Source organism: Cololabis saira, chromosome 3 (genome assembly GCF_033807715.1).
Source record: "Cololabis saira isolate AMF1-May2022 chromosome 3, fColSai1.1, whole genome shotgun sequence".
NCBI lineage: Eukaryota > Metazoa > Chordata > Actinopteri > Beloniformes > Belonidae > Cololabis > Cololabis saira.
In genome coordinates, this window is record NC_084589.1 from 23,633,417 (window position 1) to 23,656,840 (window position 23,424).

Below are 23,424 nucleotides of genomic sequence, written 5' to 3' on the forward strand. Positions count from 1 at the left end.
TGTCACAACTGCCTCTTGATAGGGAGCACTTATGATAGCTGATATCACAATAAAGAGCAGAATTATTCATTTCCCCTTAGGAATTAATATCGATTTTTGAATTTGAATGTAACCACACAGTGAGAAAGAAAATGAAAAGTTAAAATATATATATATATATATATATATATATTGTGATGACTACAGAGGTTCTCTTTTTCCCACCTCTTACAACCTGTAATTATGATATGAATAATAACTAAATGTTAAAACACAATGTTAAAACTTCTTTGAAAACGAAAAACAACAAACATAGAAGGACAGCCAGCCAGCGAGACAGACAGACAGACAGATAGATAGATAGATAGATAGATAGATAGATAGATAGATAGATAGATAGATAGATAGATAGATAGATAGATAGATAGATAGATAGATAGATAGATAGATAGATAGATAGATAGATAGATAGATAGATAGATAGATAGATAGATAGATAGATAGATAGATAGATAGATAGATAGATAGATAGATAGATAGATAGATAGATGATTTAATAACATTTTAGGATTTTTTTTCAAGAATATCAAATAAATAAAGACAAGAAATACTGTTTTATACTGTTTTGAGTATGAGAGTTGATGTCTATATCAAAGTCTTACATGACGTGAAGCTACACTATACTGTAGGCTGCATGTATTTCCTTTAGTATCATGAATTGCTTGGGGGTCATGTTCTGGGTCTCTGGAAAGTGCCTAGAGACAACTTGTACTGTAATAGACACTATGAAATTGAATTAAATGAATGGGGGTGCCATCTAAGATATATTGGTTGTGATAAATCTTCCACAATTTGACATGTCATTTCACTGATAAACAAATGATATTCAAACCTACTTGTCTTTGAATCCATAGGAGCCTACACCAATCACAACCGTCCTACGCCACCTTCAGGAGGAGAAACACATGATCATTTGTCCACAAAACAAGTCCATTTGTGTTGTGCTATTCAATACTTTCAGAACAGATCAAGCATTTTTCAGTTTTGTCAATTTAGTTTTCATAGTATTCTAAAATATTCTACTTTGTTAATCTCCTTGGTGGAAATTTGGGACTCTGCTTTTAACCCATCACAAGTGACACAGTGAGCTGCAGTTGCTTTAGCTTTAGCTATGACTGCAAACAGCGAACTAACGTTCATACAGCAGATCAAATATTCTAATAACACTAGATCTTATTTTGCAGTTTTCCTTTTTCAATTTTAAATGTTATAAATAGATATGCTATGATTTAATTTTGAATGTTCATCTTCCCAGCTCATTATAACCATATTAAAATGATGCATGAAGTGTTTTTCTAAATTTTCATTTATTATCATTTGTAATTTATGTGTGTCAGTCTATTCGTGTCTGTTTTTTTTTTTCCCTTAATGCTATTTTCTTCCTAGTTTTCCCATGTTTATATGCTGCTATAACTGGAGAGTAACAGAATTCCAGTTCTTCTGTGTTTGGAGTTACTCAGGTGGAATCCCAATATCAGAAATGTTGTTACAATACTGTTATTGACTATATACTTTATAGCTTTTAAAAATCGTGCAATCCGCCAATATATTGTATTTCAGATTTCTTGCCAGCATCTTTCATGCACACTACAAAGTTTGTTAGATAATTCGTTTTTACTGTTGGAGTTGTTTTTGATGTAATTTTTCAGGTCTAAACTCTAAAAGCAATTTGATTGCCTCAGGGGTTACATTTGTTTCAATGGAAATATATAGACTTTCAAATAATAATATACTCGACAGGTCATTAGTCCATCGCAGGGCCACATATAGACAAACAACCACACACACTCACAGCTATAGGCAATTTAGAATCACCACTTAACCTCAAATACATGTTTTTGGACTTTGGGAGGAAGTTGGAGTACTTGAAGAAAACCCACACAAGCACAGGGAGAACATGCAAACTCCACTCAGAAAGGTCTCTGGTGGGACGCAGACCAGGAACTGTCCTGTTGTAAAACAAAAGGGTTGTCCACCAAGTTACAGTTACCATGTTGCTCCTCAATTCAGTTAAATCCAATTAAATTCAGTCCAATGCAGTTCATCTCAGTTCAATAATGCTTCACAAAACCCTCAAAGGCAAATTATATTGTTGCATTAAAAAAAAGTCAGTCAGTCTAATAAAGTTTTTTAAGTATGAATGTATAATATTATAGCTGCAGGTATTACTGATATCCTACAGCAGTCTGTAATGCAAAGAACCTGAAGAGGACAGACTGAAGACAATCCAATCTTCAAACACATCGTTGTCTAATGCTGTGTTGTTTGTTTCAGAATCAATTATTGCAACCAAGGTGAACCACCCTGGGCCCCTGAGCAGGGCCCTCAACCCCAACCGCTCCCCGGGCGCTGTCCAAACAGCAGCCCACTGCTCTCTAGTCTAATTAGAGATTAGTTAAATGCAGAGACCACCTTTTGTCTGTGTGAACTCCTCTCTGGACGGCGCTACGGAGCACTGTACCCCAAAACCTCCAGACACAGAGACAGTTTCTTCCTCCAAGCTGTTGCTCTGATGAATTCTCATCACTCATAGAGTCTCAGAGTAATCACCCACTGTGCAATATATAATATATAATATTATAGATAGTAATAATAATAATAATAATAATAACAACCACAATCATATGCTGTAACAATGCACCTTTCAATAACCATGTCTACCTCATACTGCTGCACCTTTCACTTTAAAAAAAATTGTATATATGTTAATAAGAGCTGTCATTTGTCTATTTACTGTACAGTGAGCAAAACAACCGGAGTCAAATTCCTTGTTTGGCCTGACTTGGCCAAATAAACCTGATTCTGATTCTGATGTGGGCTCCAGACCAGTCCTCGGCACAGAGCCAGCCTTCTTTATCAGTTCATCAGTTTTAGATGTAATTTAGTTAATCCTATTCATTACATCAGTGTCCAGATTCAATTTTCATATGATGCAATTACATTTTTCAAGAAACCCTGCGTAACTCTTGATGTAACACCATCATTATTTATGTAATATGCAGTTCACTTCGAATCAAATATGAGATCAGATCACGCGGTATGTATTGGTGTATGCATATGTGTGTGTGTGTGTGTGTGTGTGTGTGTGTGTGTGTGTGTGTGTGTGTGTGTGTGTGTGTGTGTGTGTGTGTGTGTGTGTGTGTGTGTGTGTGTGTGTGTGTGTGTGTGTGTGTGTGTGTGTGTGTGTGTGTGTGTGTGTAAGTAGATATATACAGAGATATAGAGCAGATGCAGTTAATAGAGACAGTATAGTGTAAATCAATATATTTATATAAATATTTATATGGGCATGTGTGTACAAATATATAGAAATATTCAACTATGTGTATGTATGTATAGGTATGTGTGTGAGTATAATTACAGTATATAATAATAATAATAATAATAATAACAATAATAATAATAATAATAATAATAATAATAATAATAATAATAATAATAATAATGATAATAATGATAATAATGACAATAATAATACTGTTATTTAGCAGTGTGAGTACAGTGTGTGAGTATTTATAAATACGGGTTAAATGATTAGTGAATGGGGGTAGGATTAAATAAATGTACACTTCTTCCTACTCCCTTTTTGCACATGTAAATTAAGTTATCAAGTGCTAAAGGATGGAAATTCTTTGTTTTGTTGTTTTGTTTTCTTAAACTTCTCTTGAAGTGTTGTTTTTTACATGTACAAAACTAAAATAAATCAAATCAAATCAAAAAATCAGATCTATGCTCGTTGATGTAGCTTTGTGTTAAGCCTGAATTATGGTTCTGCGTTAAATCGACGCAGAGCCTACGCCGTAGGTTACGCGGCGACGCGCAGCGTACGCCGCGTAACCTACACCGTAGTCTCTGCGTTGCTGTAACGCGGAACCATAAATCAACCTTTCCAGTCGTTTAGTGCTTTTGTGATGAAAGTCTGACATCCGGTGGCGCTGACGCGCCGCGGCCGCTTTGCCGCAGCTGGGAGAGTCACCGCCACCAGCTCCAGCTCCAGCTCCAGCTGTTCCCCCGCCACCAGCTCCAGCTGTTGGCCGCTGCCTGCCCGGCCGCCTCCCCTCCGCCTGCCCTCGCTCCTGCTGCAGCAGCAGCGACCATGACAGGCATCGCGGCGGCTTCCTTCTTCTCCAACGCGTGCAGGTTCTCCGGCTGCGGGCTCCACTTCGACTCCCTGTCGGAGCTCATCGTGCACATAGAGGACAGCCACATCGGTAAGAGCGGCGGCTCGCCTCGCCTCGCCTCGGCCGGCAGACGTGGCTTATTATAGCCGCCTTTAGCGGCTTTATTTCCTGCGTCCTGGCAACCCGGTTGCCAGGTGTGGCGGCTGAGGGTGTTCCGCTGCTTCCTGCGCATTTATGCCCCAAAGCGGCGGTGCTTTTTACGCGAAGCTGCAACAGCCGGCCGAGCAGGGGGTGGGGGACCAGCGGCGGGGAGGGTGTTTCCGTGCGTTTAGGTCCAGCTCCGGCTCCTGCTGCGGGTTAAGGGCGCTAGGCCTGCGCACCAACCCAGGTCATCCATCCGACCACTGGACACTTCTGGGAGGGGAGGAAAACTATCAGCTTAAACTAGACTAGACCTTAAAAACATATAATTTTAGGTAAGAAATAACCATCATCATCATCATCATCATCACTATTATTATTATTATTAGATAGATAGATATACTTTTTTTTTAACATTTTTTTATTAACATTTCTTCATTACAACATGTTTGTGCATCAAGTAATACAAATTTGTGCAAAAAATACCTGCTCTATAATTTAAGAAAAAGCAAAAACAAAAGAAAACAAATATAAATCAACAAAACAGGAAATAAATAAACAAATAAAAAATTGCATGTGCATATGAGAACACATGCCAGCATAGGCTTCCAAGAAAATAAGAAAGAAGGAAAAAGACAAATAATAAAATAATTCTGAACATGATAAGGAAATGCATCTAATATACATGTACACAGGATAACAATGACTTCAGTCAAATAATGTAGAAGGCACTTATTAAAAATAACAGGTCACAAACATGTCAGATGCAAGGAGGATTATTCACACACACAAAAATACTTCCCGTCCCACCCCCCACCCACCTCCCCTGTATGGCTCTCTATTACCTTTCATTCATATACCTACACAGTCTACATACACCTACACATCCACACACAAATACATCATAAATCTTCATAGTGCAATATTAATGTAGATCCAGTAATATTATCCGTGTAGTACAGAGTCTAAAGATGGATTTGGTCCAGGAAGAGTAATCTCACGAGGTCATGTCCAGAGAAGGCAGAAGATCCATAAAGGGCCCCCAAATTTTCTGGAAGGTTGCAGGTTTCTCTCTTACATTATATAATATCTTTTCAGATAGATATACTTTATTAATAGACTCAGGGTCTATTTAAAAAAGACAAACACACATACAAATTTAGAAAAGACAATCATGCCAGTGTTTCCACATTGCTGATTGATATCTCACAGCACTCAGTCCAGGATTGTTCAACAGCATTAAAACAGAGTTCTGTATGTCATTCAGTCGACAAATGAATCTATACATCAATTTTCTCAACAGAGCATGAAAAGTGTTTATACGCATTTGACAGAATAACTCACTCACATTACACCACCTGGGTTTTCCCATCAACATACGTACAGGCAATCATTATATACAACCTGCAGTTTGCGGATGCTTGCCTTTTTGAACTTAACCCACAAGTTTATTATTATTATTATTATTATTATTATTATAGTTGTTGTTTTTTTATATATCACAACAAGGCAAGGCAAGTTTATTTATATAGCACAATTCAACACGAGGTGATCCAAAGTGCTTTACATCGACATTAGAAGCAGCAAGACATAATTGTACAGTATATAGCAAATACAATGAAATAAGATTATGAGAAAAGAAGGTAAAATAATAATAATAAAAGCACAGGTTGCTAATTTAAGAGTACGCTTAAATAACGAATAAATAAAATAAAATTATAAGAAAAGAAGTAAAATAATAAAAAGCATAAGTTGTTAAAAATAAGGGCAGTAGAGTACAGCAGGTAAGTATTTAATTTAGGAGTACGCTTCAGTAAACAGTAATGTTTTTAGGCCTGATTTAAGGGAACTGACAGTGTGAGCAGACCTCAGGTCTACAGGAAGTTTGTTCCACCGGTGAGGAGCAGAATAACTGAACGCTGCCTCACCTTGCTTGGTTCTGGTTCTTGGGACACACAACAAACCAGATCCAGATGAACCTCAGGGGTCTGGGAGCTTCATAAGAACTAACAGATCAAGCATGTATTTTGGTCCAAGAGGGGTAAACTGTACATACATAGAACACAAAACCCCCACATCTCAACTTCCAATAAAAAATTAAGTCAGTCAAAGTCCATACACACCAAGACATATGTCATATGATATTTCATATAATCATGCCAAATATTCTAACCAAAAATTCTACTCATTGCACTAATTGAAAATACCAGATAGTACTACCATATCAATGACCCTGAAATAATATTTAAATAGGTAAATATTCTACCTACCATACTTCATGATGAAGGGGACTTATCAAAAAAAAAAAGTAGGAAACACTTCATGTCATTGTTGTATCAAAGTTGGGGCTGGTCCGTTAAAGACCCAAAATGATATCCAAACATATACCCTCAAAACAAAACGGAAACAAAACCAAAAACCTAACAAAAAAAACAGACATAAACGATGGGAAAACCCCACTTAAAACAAACAAGACAACAAAACAACACAAACCATTGCACTCAGGTCTTATCATGGTCACTATGCCTTACATTGACCTACGAGATTCTTAAAGTCAAATTCTATATGAGATTGACATATTTTTAAAAAGTCTGAGGATCTGCCTTTACTCTTGTAATAAATGTCGTCAAGTGTAAGGTAGCTTGTTGTTGTTTATTAATCTATCTAGTCAAACTGGACTTTTGGGGCCATGCAGGGTAAATCTTTAGCTCCACACAGTCTGTTAAAAGTTATACTGTTTTTATTACTAAAACACAATGTTAACTTCAGACAGAGAAGGCACGTATTTGTCATGTGGACTCGACCAAACTACTTTAAAGTGGTCTTAAAACATTTCCCTGCACTGTTATAATCACACTACCACAACAAACAACAACAGTTATTACATCACTAGAAGACATGTTTTAAAACCTTTTTTTTCCCATGGTTATTAAGTTAGTTACTCTAATTGGTTTCTCAAACTATTATAGCTTTATGGAGACATGTTCATTATTTGTTGTATCTGATTTCCAATTAGGCATGACTAAAAGTAGCACCAGTTATTTGATTTAAAGAAATCAAAGACATGATCTGTTTGACCTTGTTTGCTCATACAAATACTATGCAAATGCTACCAGTCCTTTCATATCTGGACTCACTAAAGTACAAGCCAACAAAGACAGAGAAGTACTTATATAAAACGAGATGCTCAGGTTAGTGTTAGCTCAGTTAAGTGTCTACAAGCTCTTTTGAATTGTCGAATTCCTGTAGACCATGACCTTATAATGGAGGTGTGGACTATCTTACAAACAAACAAGCCAGAAATCTCACAGAGTTCTCACATCCTAGGGTGGGGAAGACTTTGCAATCCTCATTCCTTGTGAATTATTAAATAGGCTCTGCTATAACATACGTATACCTCAGTTTCTGTGCCTACAGTTACATGTTATATGATTATTTATGGTTGTAATATTGTAAATAAATCATTAAACATGGAAATGGATAACATGCATGTAGCCCCTTTAACTCTGGGTTATTATGGTCCATAAAAATGAATAACATGTCAAGAAAACTAGCGCAATTTCTCATCACCTTCGACTAATAATCCACATTACATGCAGAATGTTCCTTAAGATAAACTTTTGAATCTATGAATACTGACTAAGAGCAGCTCATCTATAGTGTCCTCTGGACTGAACTAGTCCCACTACAATCAATAGCACGACTTCAGTTTATGTGGGGTAAAACAACAACAAGAACAAGAACTGTCAGTGGGAGACGTTTGGGAAGTCATTTCAAATCAATCTATGAAAACATTTATATTCCTAATCGAGTTTATAGTCATGACTTCTGATGGAGTTGACTGAAATGATGACAAAGTCCTGTTTGCAATCAATCTTAAACTTCGTCTGTGCAGATTAGTGAATTACATTAAGTGATTATAATTATATCATATTGAAATGCCATTATAATTATTAGAAATAAAGTAAAACAGGATCCACTTGTGTTTAATAAATTTGTAGCTTTCCTAAAAACCAATTCAAATTAACCAAATAATATATGTGTAATAAAGTATAATTAATGTATTTCTTTCAGTCACACATATAACTTTGTCTTGGAGTCCTGTATAGTATTCCCCTAAATTAATGTTTTTCATGATGATCTATGATTAAGATACTATAAGTTATTTCATTTGCATCTTATATTTTGAGCAATTTTATTGGTAATTTTGTTATCAAAATTACATTTTGCTATTCATATACTGTGATTCAATTTGTCAGAAATGTGACTTTCCTTTGCTCATGCCAACATCAGCTCCACAATCTAATATTTCAGACTTATTATGGAATCTGACAAGGCTCAGCTGTCTTTGTTGTTCTTGTTTGTTGCTTGACTGGCTTTAATGTCCTCTGCCCTCAAGGCGTGTCGTGTCTACATGTGTCCAAGGTGTTAGTTTTTGGGGTGTTTTTGCTTTTTTTTTCCCCCTCGTTTTTTGAAAAGGGCCTTCAAATGACTTATTAGGGAATAATGAAGCAATTAGTTGGACCAAAGTGGAAAGACTTTGCTGCCCCCCACTCCCCCTCAAAACCCCCCACCCCCCGTCTGCCAGTCTGTGCACATTCTGAGAAGTGCGAAATCTCGTGCATTGTGCCAAGGGCCCTGTGAAGTGTAATTACAAAGGGAGTGCTTGATTTGGCATGTCTTCCTCCTCATCTGGTGGCCTGCTGCTTAAAGTATATTCTCCTATATAATTACGGGCCTGAAACGACAAGCACACATTCTTGTCTCTGAGCTCAGCAGCCCGGCTGCTGCTTGGGCCTGTGAACAGCAGGTGGTGCTGCTCTGCTGCTGGTTAAGAGTTCTTTCTTTTTTTTTCATTATTATTTATTTATTTTCTTAGAGAAAAGAGAAAAGGATGTCCTAACTACATGCTAAAAAATTATGACTTCTGAGTTTGCACATAAAAAGGGATGCGCTGAGTGAAAACTACACTTGGCTGTTCAGCAATAGACACATCAGTTTAATTACCTTTGGTAATTATGACAGATTTTTTATTTTATTTTTTATTTTGCTTTCTAATTTCACCTTGGGGTTTAATAAAGTATTTAATTGAATTAAGGTTTGATAATATAAATGCTGTGTGGCCCACCTAGACCTTTGCGATTTAATGCTCGTATTAATGAGGCCCAGCGAACACCAACAGGAACAGAGGAAAGATTTAATGATGAGATTAACTCATGCTGTTAAGTCTAAAAGATCTCTTCAGTAGCCGTGTGTGTGTGTGTGTGTGTGTGTGTGTGCGTGCGTGTGTTTTAGTTCTGTTTAAAAACAACACATACTAAGCCATCAAAATATTTCCTTTGTCACTGAGCGACCAGGGCTCTGTAGACCAGAATCAAACAGGGATCATGTTTTTAGCTGCAAGTGTGTTTGTGCGTCGCTGTCACACTGATGGCCAGAAGAGTCCAAGGTTGGTAACAAAGGTTATACTTGTTGCCAGTCCTCACTGGAGGTTCATTTAGAAGAATTTGCAATGCAACGCCATGAAAATCTGCAAGGAAGTAATAAATTTGGAAAACGGTAACAAGTTCACTGATCTGTGCACCTGGTGGGCCTAATTACACTTCCCCATCACCACCAGACACTGTAGCTCCTGTTCCTCTGCATGGGCTCCTATTCTTCAGTCACATTTCCTACAGAGATAATTTGAAAAAAAAAATGAAATTAAACTCTAGCTATTTAAGTATTCAGTTATTTGTATGTTTTCCTTCCCAGCCAAAATTACAAAATACGCTTTCCTTTTCTTAGTTTACATCATTTTAAACTAAATACCATAGCAAATTTTCATCTGTAGCTTAAACAAAAAAAACACAATGTTTAGATATTTTATTAAATAAACATTTGAGCAGATGGCTTAAATGTTAATGTTGCAATGACCAGCAATGAATGGATGCTTTAGCACCCTGTGCATTTTTGGGATGTCTGTCCAAACATGACTTTATATACTTTTGCAAATTTGCACAAGTTGCTGTCTGTGTTAAATGTATTCATAGTGGATCATTTTAACCCCCCATGTTTTTTCAGTAACCAGCAAAGGCAGCCTACATACGGAGCTCGACTCTGTTTCATTTCCTCCTAAGAGGTCACATTGTAATGAATTACCTGTGCCACCACTCCTGGTAATGTTCCCCGCTGCTCAGAGCCGCCATAAACATGTCACCATTATGTTCACCACTCGGCTCTACCCCATAGTGCATTTGGCCGTGAGGGTGGAGAGCCAGACGCTGGTGGAAATGAGAGAGGGAGCTGTACGTCTGGCGTGGGGGTGGGGGGTGGGGCATGTCCATCGGGGAGTTATGAGAGGGTAGCAGGCGTCACTTCCTCTGTTGCCTTAGGAGGGTTTGTTGTGATGCAGTTCTTCAATGGACACTGTTTGGAAAGTCTTATTGCATCATTCTTTCTGATTTAACACATCGAAGCCACAAATTCAATCAGCATTATTTGCAGATATTTCACGCATACATCACCATCTGGAATCAGAATCAGAATCAGAATCATGTTTATTTGGCCAAGCCAGGTCAAACAAGACATGGAATTTGACTCAGTTATTTTCGCTCACTGTACAGTAAATAGACAAATGATAGATTTTATTAACATATATACCATTAAAAAAAAAGTGAAAGGGGCAGCAGCCATCTTGATCTGCACCAACATAGTTAGGCTTATACGTATACTTATACTTATACTTATACTCACTTATAGTGAGTATGGAACGAGATGAAAGTTTGACACATTTGTAAGATAAGACAGTTATAGTTTCAGTATGTTTTGATTTTTGTTTTTTTTTTGGCTCTGCACAAAAATTAATTCATCATACATTTAAATCAATACTTATTTATCTCTTTGCTGTGGGGTAGATTTTGGGGAGTTCAATTTGGCAAACATTATAAACTTGTGTATTCTTGTTAGGGCTGGGCGATATATCGAGATTTTAATATATATATCGATATATTTTCAAACGCGATATGGTACGTGCCAATATCGTTTATCGATTTAAATTTGTTTTTTTGTTTTTTTTATGATTTTGATATAGCTTATTTTGTGACAAATTGACTTGAATGTTTTATTTGAGATTTGCACAAATGTTTTGTTATTTGCACTGTCAACCTCAGTGGAAAAGTCTGCCTGTTACTGTCTATATTGTATTAATTGCACAGTGTATTTTAATTTAATTGTTATGCAGGAAAGGGATATTTGTTTTATTTTATTCAAGAAGCATTTTTATTCTATATATGCAGGCAGTTTATTTTTATTTTATTTGTTTTATACATTTTGATATTGTGCAGACCTCTGTTAATAAAGGTACCTGTGTGACATTTAGCACGAGGCTTTGTATTAAAACTGACTGTTTTTTTAAGGGTTTGCCTCAGAAAAAAATTAAGCTAACAGAGATGCTATAATGCTTTGGGGGAAACCCCAATTATGGCACAGAAAAAATATCGATATCGAGTATCGCCATTTAGCTAGAAAATATCGAGATATGACTTTTGGTCCATATCGCCCAGCCCTAATTCTTGTATTTAAAAAATAAACTGTTTCATATTGTAGATGTTTAAAACTTGATCTATTTCGTCTATCTTTCCTGCCACGTCTTCATTTGACACGTAAAATATAAGCAGTTTCGTACACTTCAGTGGTGCGTGCAGGAAGTGATTGTTTTCTTTTGGAACTACTAATGGTAAATAAACACCATCTTTTGTTTCCCAGAACTCCTTAATAGGTGGCCACCAAGGTGGACCACCTGTGTAGTTTGATTAGAGAGGTTTCCCATCTCTACTTGAGGCGCCTCCTTCCTGGTCCTTAACTGATGGTGGCCCCACAAGACTAGCAGACGCTGTGGGGGAACTGGCCCCTACAGGCCTCCTCTCCAGTCCCCACCTGAGGTGTGTGTGATTTACAGTGTGTGGGAACAGATTGATCCACTGCTGTTTGAGCACGCCGCCATTCCATGGCTTGAGACTCATTAGGGATCTTTTGAGGGATTTCTTATGCACTCTCGCACACACGCATGCCATTACCCCCAGCTCAGAACGGTCTCTGCGCTGCCTCTGGCTTTTGGCAGGGGAACAGTGTCATAATGAATGTGTGTCTCCAGCTTTCTTTTTCCATGACTTTGGCTGCAGAGTAGAGAGAGGTATGCTGTCCTTCACACTGGGGATAGATGGACCATTAATGAAACACTTGCTCGTGCCTGAGGCCTTGAGAGGAAACTCTTGAACTGAAGGTGCTGAAATTTCTGCTGTTATAAATGCTAGCATCACGATACCTCCACTTTATAATCAATAACTAAGAGATTTGCCGTTAATTATTGAAACGATAATGCTTAACACCCAGGGCATAACACTGCTTTGATTTCTCTAAGAGCTCATGCAGGGCCTTTTACTTAGAAGTGGTTTGGGATAGGTTTTATTGTCAAGTATCATCTTAATCACAGAAATAAGTATCTTCTATTCACTGCAACTCCTTTAATTGACGATTTATTGCACACAGGTCTGTACTTCAGGGTTTTAAGAGGGTTATATTATCCTCTACACATGTCATAGCATAGGCTTCTCTTCTCCACTGATGTAGAGAAATAATGAAAGAATGCATACATATATACAGTAAGAATACGATTAAGCAACTTTCAGTGCTCAGACGTGCTGATGTTTGATTTCCAACTCCCTTCTTTCCCCTGCAGAGTATGCCATGCGAGGAGTACATTCAGGTTTTATCCCCATCATAGTGCAGCATAAATGATCACCTAAAAAGGGAATCCCATAAGAGAGAGCACCCTTAAAACTAATGAGGTCCTCTGTGGCCTTCCAGCTCTTTTTAGTGAAGCTTTTCAATTTTATTTTCCACACAAGCAAAGACACAAACAAGCAAACAGGAGGAAGAAAATAATGCTGTGTGGAAGCAATAAATGACTCCATGTTTTATTACAGTCTCACGAAGGTGTTGCTTACCCCTTTTACCAAGAACCCCAATTACATTTACCCATGTGTTTTGTGTCATGACCATGGTCATTAATAAATGCCTTTAACTGGAACTGGGTTGTTATTAGTAGTAATAATAATAATAGCTGTGTTATTAATGTTATTATTTTTTACTGAATAGCGCTTGTTAAAGTTCAAATTCAACGTCCCAAAGAGCCTTAGGTAGAAGCTTTGAGTTAAAAATGGGCATGCTGTATGGAAACATGCAAGAGTTTGAACCACATGGGGTTAACGGTCTTTCACAACACTGTCAGAGGCAGACAGGGAGGCTCAGCTGGTGAGTGGTAGAAATGGTTGTTTTATGGGGCATCTCTCATCTCCCACATGGCCAGCAGCAGGAATACCGTTTGAAGTCAGGCTGGCTTCACCTCAGGGTGTGGAGATTGGCTATTGTTGTACATTTAGCACCGCTGAGCAAAATGACTGCGAGGAGCTGAGCATGGCAAAACACAGTGCGTGTCAAGTGTGCTCATGTGTGAGCAATGTGGTGCCTGCAGGGCGGCGTTTTTAATGCCACTGAAAAACACAGCGAGATGTCACTTTTTTTTTTTGTTCGCTATTAAAACACGGCAGCAGATTACACAGACTGGACCCTGCATTTCACTAACAAGGGAGCGTATAAATATACGGTCAGTAGGCCTTGAATTCTGCCAATAGAGAACATGCAGAAGAAATTATTTAGAGACCAGTATCATGTTGGAATTTTGAGAAATGATCTTTCATTTGAAATATTTCAACGTCATACACCCGTTAAAACATGTCCATACCATACTGTGGACCCAACTCCTTTACGATCTTCTTCTGTTTCTCACTAAGCACCCTGCTGAGGAGCATACAGATCAGGCTTTAACTTGGAGAACAGTTTAGTTTGTTTGCCTGTTTTATTTGTAGACCAGGTATAACGTGATCATAGTCTTTAGGCTGTGATCTGTCTATTTAATCATTGTTTTATTGAAACTAACCATAAGACATTGTAAAGTTCATTGTAAGCCAGCATTAATTTTGATGCAGTTGTTTTTAATTTTTCAAAACCCAACATGTCCAAGTCATGAGTAGAAAAGCATTTTTTTCTCTAACACTAATCAAACTGTGCTTTTAATTGCTCACTGGGATTTTAGACAATTCCTCCTCTGACAGTTTCCAGGCCTCAGAGAGGTTTTTCTCACCATCTCTCTGGTGTTTAGTTCCTGCTACGGCTGTTGGTTTGGATTCAGTTCTGGACTGTGGTGGACCTCTGTTCACCACTTTTTGGCCATTTTGCCAATATGCTTGAGATGATTGTCTGATTGGAAGTTCCAAGGTTTTCAGCTACGAGTTTGATGCTTTCCTCCAGGCCTTTAACGTAGTCCTGTTATCCAACGATTGGAAAGGGTTTAAAGATCATCATCAAAGTCATCCTGATGAATCTGAGCAGCATTTCAGAGCTGACACCCCAGTGAAAAGTGCCCTGGGATTATCTCCACTGATTGTTCTGAGGAACACTCACTTCACCAAGATGGTCCGAGAAATCCTGGCCTATCCTTTGCAAAATTCACCTGTCCAAAGAAGAAATCTGGCACCACCAAAAAAGTGCTGGTATGTGAAGAAGCATTCAGCACCAAGACATGTTAAAACATGTAATCCTGAAAGAGATATGTTTTAATATTAATAGCAGGATGTTTTAATCTTAAAAGCGGGAAGGGTGTCGGTGTATCGCACACAAACTTGCATTAGGTATCATAGAAGAGAAGCCTGAAAAACAAAACAAAATAGTATGACTTAGAATGGTTCAAAACACAAGGGGAGACTTCGGAAAAACTTGTTGACAGTTTTAAGAACCACTGGATTCCCGTGATGGCTCATACAGGTTTTTTGGTACTTACAGCATCCTCTGTACTTAGAAAAGATATTAATACAATTTGGCATCACTTTGTAGATAAAAATGGATGAATAAAAAAAAGAAGTTCTGCAAATTCAGATGTTTAAGGGCAGAGTCTGTTGAACTGATAAAAGATAATATGAAAAAGTAAATGTGCTTTTATAACTGTTGTTTGTCTGCTAGTGTGTCATTTGCCATATTCTTTTTCCCTGACAGATACAGACCCCTGTCTCCTGGAGAAGCAGGAGCAGCAGCAGCCGACATATGTGGCCCTCAGTTATATCAACAGGTAAATAAATAAGTGTTATAAAAGAAACCAGGCAAATCTGCTCCCGCCAAACTGGATTGATTAACTCAGATTTTATAAAAAAAAAATAATAATAAATATATAAATAAATTAAAAAAACTTAATTATGTAATCTCACATTAATATGTTTAGTTTTTGTCCAGTTATTTTTCAACTCATGTTTTACTTTTGCCGAGGGTTTAATTCTTCATCTGTTGAATTGTTTGTTTTTTTTTTCTGTTGGAGTGGGTTTTTCTATAATTGTGTTTTTTTTTATTGCACTGAAGTCATCCCAGCTGTCTTTGATATCAGGCTTAAATAGCAGCTTTAAAAGCGTTATGCAGCAAGTCGGTGTAAGACAAAGTCTGCCACTGTCTGCCTGCTTTCTCAAACACATCTTGATGTGGCTATTACTTAATTTGTTAATTCCACTTTTGCTTTTATAATGTCTATGTTAACATTTCATTTTTATTATTCACATTTATCAAATACTTTACTATCCACTATAAACCTCAGAAGGTTTTTTTTTCTTTCTATGGGACTATAGCCAGTTGGCTTCTTTCTTTTTCTTTTTCTAACCATGTGCTGCCTCGGTAGTCTAAAGATGAAGTTGGTCATTGAACACTGAGATTGCCTTCTATTCTAGTTTTCTTTACCAAAAGTGAACCTATTTATGCTCAACTTTGTCAGGTTCATGACAGATGCTGCGAGACGAGAACATGAGGCCCTGAAGAAAAAGGTGCAGCCCAAACTGTCTCTGTCGGGCGCTCTGTCCCGCACCAGCGTCTCCACGCCGCCCCGCCACAACAGTGGGAACCTCACTCCTCCAGTCACCCCACCAATCACCCCGTCCTCTTCTTTCCGCAGCAGTACACCTACAGGTAACCAGTCAGATGTCCGGTATCACCTCACACCATCAATGAAATACATGCCTTTTTTATATATATACTCTTCACGGGTTTAAAGAATTAGAAATCGGTTTTAACAACCATCTTTCACTCTTGATGTTCACGTCGGTAAGACTTTGTGAACTAGAGGGAACGATCTCTCTGCTGTCTGACGTCTGTTTCAACTTTAGGTGCTGGGTCATTTCTTAAATGTATAAGACAGTTACACATTTCAAGACATTTTATCCCGAGAACCACTTATTGGTTTCTTAAAAAAAAGATGCTGCATTTTTTCTGCCTGTTAGTATATTTAAATTTATCTGTGTGCCATTTTGCTGCAAAGTATTTCAGTGATAAGTCGATGTAACAATAAAATGTTATTGTTGGTCTCGAATGCCACAATGTGCACTAGATGCTGCAGGCTGCCAAGATAATATTTGTTTTAATGTTATGATTTTACAATCATGATCAACACGCTAACTGAGTTTCTTTTAATACGACTGCTTTGACCCACTATTAGTGCTCCCTGACAACTGAAATATCTACAGAGCATTTGTAGGTGTACATATAGTAAACTAATTCAATCATAAGCAAACAAATCCTCGCTGATTTATTCTATTCAAGTGAAACTTGAATTTTTCCAATTTAACACTATTTATTCATCATAGAATGTGAAGATCCTTCCAGTTTTACGTGGGACATGTTTGCATTCACAGTAACATGAAAGAAAAAAAATATCTATAACTTTAGTCTAATTTATGGCAACATAAAACTAGAACTTTTTGTAACAGAAAAAAATGTGGTTGAAATTACATACGGTATTGTGTATTTAAATGAAATTCATAGGTGAAAACCACATACATTTTTTCTGCGATAGACTCTGGATCTCATCCACTTTCCATGAATGGAACTGTTTCTCTGTGTAGTCGAGTAATGATAAAGTAGAAATACCTCCAGTATTGTAAAGAAAATGTTAAGCAGTTAAAAAGAGAAAAAGAAAAATGGTTTCTATTTGCCAATACCAGTTTTGTTGCCCAAAGTGCACTAAAGGTGATTTTATTTGTGCCTTTAAACGTAACCACTGTGAAGGAGTGCATTCATTCCTGAGCTTGCTCCACAACTCACTCTGAATGCTGTGTATTGACTTTGAATGTTGTGACAATTAAACTTTAAAAGGATTTACCTTCTATTTTGCATATTTACAGTGTGATGAAGTCAGAAAGGCGGAAATAAAACCCTGGGAATACTTGTAGTTGTTGTAAAGAGTAGAGTTGTAAATCCCCTTCAGAAGATCCAGAGCAATCTAAAGTTTAATACCCACCTAGCAGGGCTGTTAGGAATAAAATAACTCCCCTGACATTTTGCTCAGCCTGAGTTCCTGCAGTCCAAATCCAGTCTGTTATTATCGTCCTGTGGGACAACTGTATGCAAAAGCAACAGGAAGCAACGGCTCACACTGCATCTTACAGGCTGTGGTGGACCACTATTTTTTTTATTTGTCCTGAGAAAATTAGTTTGTAACTTTGGCCTTGAATACATGAGTCAAGTCTACACCGCGGGTCTGAGAAGAGTCACCAACCACAGTGCTGCATACTAAAATAAATCCATCATGTCTTACTTTGCTCATGAGCTGGGGCTCCTGTCAGTTTTGGGGCCTCCATGTTGGACTCCTCTGTTAATAAATGTGTATTAGTTTAATTTAATGAAGAAAAAAGAAAAAGTTCACCTTTTTGGTATGAAAGCTGCACATTGTTGAAACTGATCAGAGCTGGAGCCTGATGTGGGGTGGGGGTGGGGGTGGGAGTAGGGATGGGCGGTATGGACTAAAAAATGTATCACGATAATTTCTGGCATTTATCCCGATAACGATAAAAATGACGACAAAAAAAATACCAATTCAACTCCACCTTTTTAACTATAAATCTATCACCATTCTTTGGAGCCCCCAAAACACTGCTCTAAAAGAATACTAAATACTACTAAACTACACCAATTAAATTTAATTGATAAAAACCAATTAAATGAGTTACACCTGTACTGCAAAACTGTAATGACTCAGATCCGCCATGTTTGTTACACAAAAACCTCATCAACGGGAATTTTCTTTCTTTCTTTCTTTCTTTCTTTCTTTCTTTCTTTCTTTCTTTCTTTCTTTCTTTCTTTCTTTCTTTCTTTCTTTCTTTCTTTCTTTCTTTCTTTCTTTCTTTCTTTCTTTCTTTCCTTCCTTCCTTCCTTCCTTCCTTCCTTCCTTCCTTCCTTCCTTCCTTCCTTCCTTCCTTCCTTCCTTCCTTCCTTCCTTCCTTCCTTCCTTCCTTCCTTCCTTCCTTCCTTCCTTCCTTCCTTCACGTACATTGTGCGTGGATTTAACGCAGAACCATAAATCAGCTTTACACAAAAACGTCATCAACTGGAATTTATTGTTTTTACCGCGAGATGAGAAATACTTACCGTGGGGAATTTTTTTGACGGTTTATCATGAACGGTAAAATATCGCCCATTCCTAGGTGGGAGTCTACTGTGAGGATTAGTAAAAGACCGGTATACCGTTGCACGAAGTAGAATCACTTTCTATTATGAAGGCTGGAAAAACTGTAACATCACACAAATAAGTGTTTCAGTTGGAGATTGCTGGACTCCAGAAAAACATCCCATATTCTGTATTTTCTATATCAGGGGCAGCCCTCATCCATCTATTATCTAGACCTGCTTGTTCACTTTCAGACATCCTGGACAGATCCCCAGTCCATGTCAGAGTCACGTACAGACCAAACAACCACACACTCACACTCTCTCATGTTCAAAGCAGAGTCATCAATTAGCCTAACATGCATGTTTTTGGACTGCGGGAGGAAATCAGAGAAACCTGAAGAAAACTCATGCAAATACAGGGAGAACATGCCAGCCCCGCACATAAAGGCTCCAGCTGGGATTCAAACCAGTAACCTTTAAGCTGTGAAGCAACAGTGCCAACCACCAAGTCATTATGCTGCCCAGCGGCTCTCATAGTCTTTTTTTAATTCACTTAAGTGTACATTGTACAACAGGAATCTTTTTTTTTTTTCTTTTTTCCGCCTCATAAGATTTTCCCATGTATTTTGTGGAATAGCATCTTAATTGAATGATAAAACAGTAGCTGCTTCGTGACCCAAGACCTTAACCAAAATGCTTTAACTTTTTCCCACAATTAGCTTATTTGAGTGTTTCTTAAAGCTTGGTCGCTATTGGATTAAAAAAAAAAAAAAAAGTAGTATGGGAACTTTGCCTCAGAACATATGCTGTGTACATTTGTTAACATTTTGAGTGTCAAAGCTCAAAGGCCAGTATTTCATGGCCATGGAGAAGTTGTGAGGCACAAATCAAGACCTCTTGCTCCAGTTTGTATGGTTGCATGCCTGGTTGGTTGTTTGCTAATTTAATCTTTTTTGTTGTTTTGCCTTCCCACAGGAAGTGAATGTGATGAAGAAGATGTAGAGTTTGAGGAGTCTGACAGCGATGAATCATGGACCACAGAGAGCGCCATCAGCTCCGAGTCCATCCTCAGTTCAATGTGCATGAATGGAGGCGATGAGAAGCCTTTTGCTTGCCCCGTTCCAGGCTGTAAAAAAAGATATAAGGTGTGGTTCCCCCTTCGTCTCTTGCATCTTATTGGAATGTCAGTTGTAAACATCATGCATCACAAAGAGATGGAAGCAGGAGATATGTGACTGTATAAAATAAGACCTCTGTTGAGTAGTACAGCCACAAACATGCATATATGTTGTCAACCTTAGTGATATGGAGATTTACAGAGTTTTCCATTCACATCTGGTGTGTGTGTGGTCAGGATAAAGTCTGTGCAGTCTGAGAAAATTGCTTTGCTGACGTGAATGATAGAGTTATAGGCAATGACTTAGTCTGAGGTTGACGGCAACAGTAGGCATCTTGGAGTCTAATGTTGCCTAGTAATGTTTTGTTGTCGTTTAGTCCTGCTATCTTGCAATGTGTGGTAGACTCTGAAACGAAAGTCCCCTCGTTTCTTCCTAAATTACAGCTATGGTTTAGATAATGATATTTTCTTTATTTATTTATGGCAATATATTTTAATGACTGAATCCCAGTGGAGACTGCAATGTCTGCAAAAAAAGTTTAATCTAAAAGTACTTGACTCTCCTCCAGACAAACCTTGTCTCAACTACATCTAATATCTCTGGATTTAAGAAGAAAAAAAAGGGGGGGGCACAAGTACATTCTTTGCTCGTGGAGCACAGCTATGATAGGCCCATCCACTGCTTCTTTTACTTCATATATGTTTCTAATTTTCTAAAAGGATTAAGGTGTTTTTTTAAATGTATCTTCTTTTTTTTTTTTTTTCATAACAGAACGTGAATGGAATCAAGTATCATGCCAAGAACGGCCACCGAACCCAGATTAGGGTGCGCAAGCCTTTTAAGTGCCGGTGTGGAAAGAGCTACAAAACCTCTCAGGGTCTCCGCCACCACACCATCAACTTCCACCCACCCATCTCTACGGACATCATCTTTAAACTGCAGCAGTAGAGACTGAGTGAACGACCAGCACTGTCACCCAGAACATGCTCACACCCATCTGAACACCATCATCACCAGCAACGGTTTCTCATTCCTCTCTCTCCCTTTTTTCACCCTTTTATTTTATTCCTCTTAGCTGTGACACTATTTTGATTGCATGATGTGAATATATTATCATTCAGCCTTAAGTTTTATTTTGAATTGGTAAATCTTTATGTAGTTCATCGTTTTGTATTTTGCACATTTAAGCTATCACTTATCATTTTATGGCGCTCCTTGTTGATGTGGGCAAATTATAGGTTGGAAGATGTCCAGGTCACGAATAGCCCCGTGCAGTACGGCATTCAGCTTGGAGCGGAAGAAGAGGAAAGGTTTGGATATTTTTGTAGCAAAAAAAGAGCCACCACTACCTTGCCTCAGTTTTGTCAGAGTGACATATGAGACTAAAATGTGACGGACGTGCAAGAAAAATGAATGTGTTGTAGCATTAGGATCCAACATTAGACTTATTGTGACTATTCACTTGTTGGACTTCCTTTCATATTAAAAAAATATATACTGTGGTCAGTTTTACAGCACTTGTACGTGAGTGTCAAGGGATTATCTCAGGTGATTTTTTTCTATCATTTCAGCGCCACAATCCTGCCCAAGTGTTCCGATAGTGTTAATGCTGTTCAGGTCGATCATGACAACTCTGTCATTTGTCCTCATCTTCTTGATCGTAGAGGACTTAACAGTTTTCCTTGCTACTTTACAAAAAGGAAGCACTTTTTGTCAACATTGCCAAGAAAATTAGCATTTTTGCCAATATTTTCTTTCTAATGTAAATACAGTGAGTGGAAATTTACACGTTCTACTTTGGTCCAAAGAAAAAGTGTACATGAATCCTACAGTGTTTTCTGTATTGTGAGATGGTTCTTTTGTTTTTGTTCTTTTACTGTATGAACAAAAGCAGTTGCCTTGAATTATCAAAAAGTACAGTGCATGCCTTCATTTTTGTTGGTTTATACAATCTAAGCTAAAGGCCGGGCCAGTTCGTTGCATCTTTAATGTCTGTGTTGCTAGACAAATATCTCAATGTCTTGAATAACAGGAAAGAAAAGGATGAGACTGACCATATATTCAGCCCAGTGACATCCTGAGTCTGTGTTTTTGGACAATGAAAATCATATAAAACTTTCTCTGTGCCATAACAACAATGTCTGACATCCCTGAAGATAATAACCTAAATAATGATATCCATGAACTGCAACAAATATGCCAGTGATTTCCAACCCAGTATCTGAAAAAGGTGGGACATTTAAATCTTTTATCAATCTGAAAAATGGCACATGGGCCAGAAATTAGATTTTGATTAACGTATGGCGTATTATGCATTACATCGTTGTACGGAGGGCAGTTTCTTGCTGAGATAAGCAAAAGCTTGCATGAAAGAGACCCCAGAATGAATAAAAAGGATTCAGCATCAATGGTGCCTTCACAGATGTGCAGGTGTGCTGCGTGGGCAAATGCACATCCTCACCATTACAGAAGTTAACTTTGAACTGCCATGAAAACAAGCTGGATGGGCTCCATCCTTTGCCCAAAAACCATGTCCTCAATTTCCAGAATTTTATTTTATTTTTTTTAATCCACCTTCACATTTCATCCACTTTTAACGAGGTGTCGGTGAAGGTGCCGACATTTTCTGGATCACGTTTGCATGTTTTTCTCTTTGGATGCCAGTTTTAACTCGAGCATTTTCAGAAATGTTTCCCGATCACCTGCACTAACTCCCATTCCACATTGGGTCTGAGTGGACCTTTACATTATGTGCCATAGATGATGAAACTACCAAATGTTGTTTCATGCAGTACTCTAAAATTGGTGAGCTATTTCCCCACAGTCACAGTGCAGTCACTGCTCTACTTCTCTTACATAGTTGTTTTACCCACTCATGATACTGACATGTTGCCCATAACTAGTTTTGAGATGGTACACTTCATTATTTATTTTTTTTGTTTTTTTTTTGCCCCGTCCCAATTTTTTTTCCAAGTCTATTGCTTGCATCACATTTAAAAATAGCTCTACTTTTTTGTTAACCAGGTTTCCAAATCTGATACATTGTCTTCGGTTTTATATTGGGTCTAAATTAATTGCAAATCTTTGCAATCTAGTTAATAGTCCCACATCCCAATTTATGTGTGGGTGGGTGTGTGCGTCTGTCTGTATGTGGGGATTATGGTTTAAAACTCTCCCACTTAGTTAAATCTTCAGAGCATAAATACTATTGAAAAAAAATAAAATGGAAAAAAAAATCCCAAACATTTCAGCTTTGTGCCAATATGATACTGTCAGTATGGAGAAAAGTTTGATGTAATGTACAGTGAATGTATTATGTGTATAATGTATGTGTTAAGTGCTTTAAATTATATTTTCATATATTCTTGAAGAAAAAAAAAGTGTGTAAAAAGCCAAAACCAGAGGTGGTGTTGTACTGTATTTCTTCCAAAAGCTGCTTCGTGTAAACGTTTGTTATATTTTTCAATAAAACATCCTCTGACTCCTGT

The 23,424-nt window shown here is 37.8% G+C and overlaps 1 protein-coding gene across 1 annotated transcript; it reads left to right on the plus strand.

Moving 5' to 3' along the window:
* Positions 1-3,978: 3,978 nt before the first annotated feature.
* jazf1b (JAZF zinc finger 1b) lies at positions 3,979-23,424 on the plus strand. Its single transcript, XM_061716674.1, has 5 exons — positions 3,979-4,250; positions 15,393-15,465; positions 16,153-16,343; positions 19,794-19,963; positions 20,708-23,424. Exons 1-5 carry the CDS (start codon positions 4,136-4,138, stop codon positions 20,882-20,884), a joined length of 726 nt encoding a protein of 241 aa, XP_061572658.1. The 5' UTR covers positions 3,979-4,135; the 3' UTR covers positions 20,885-23,424.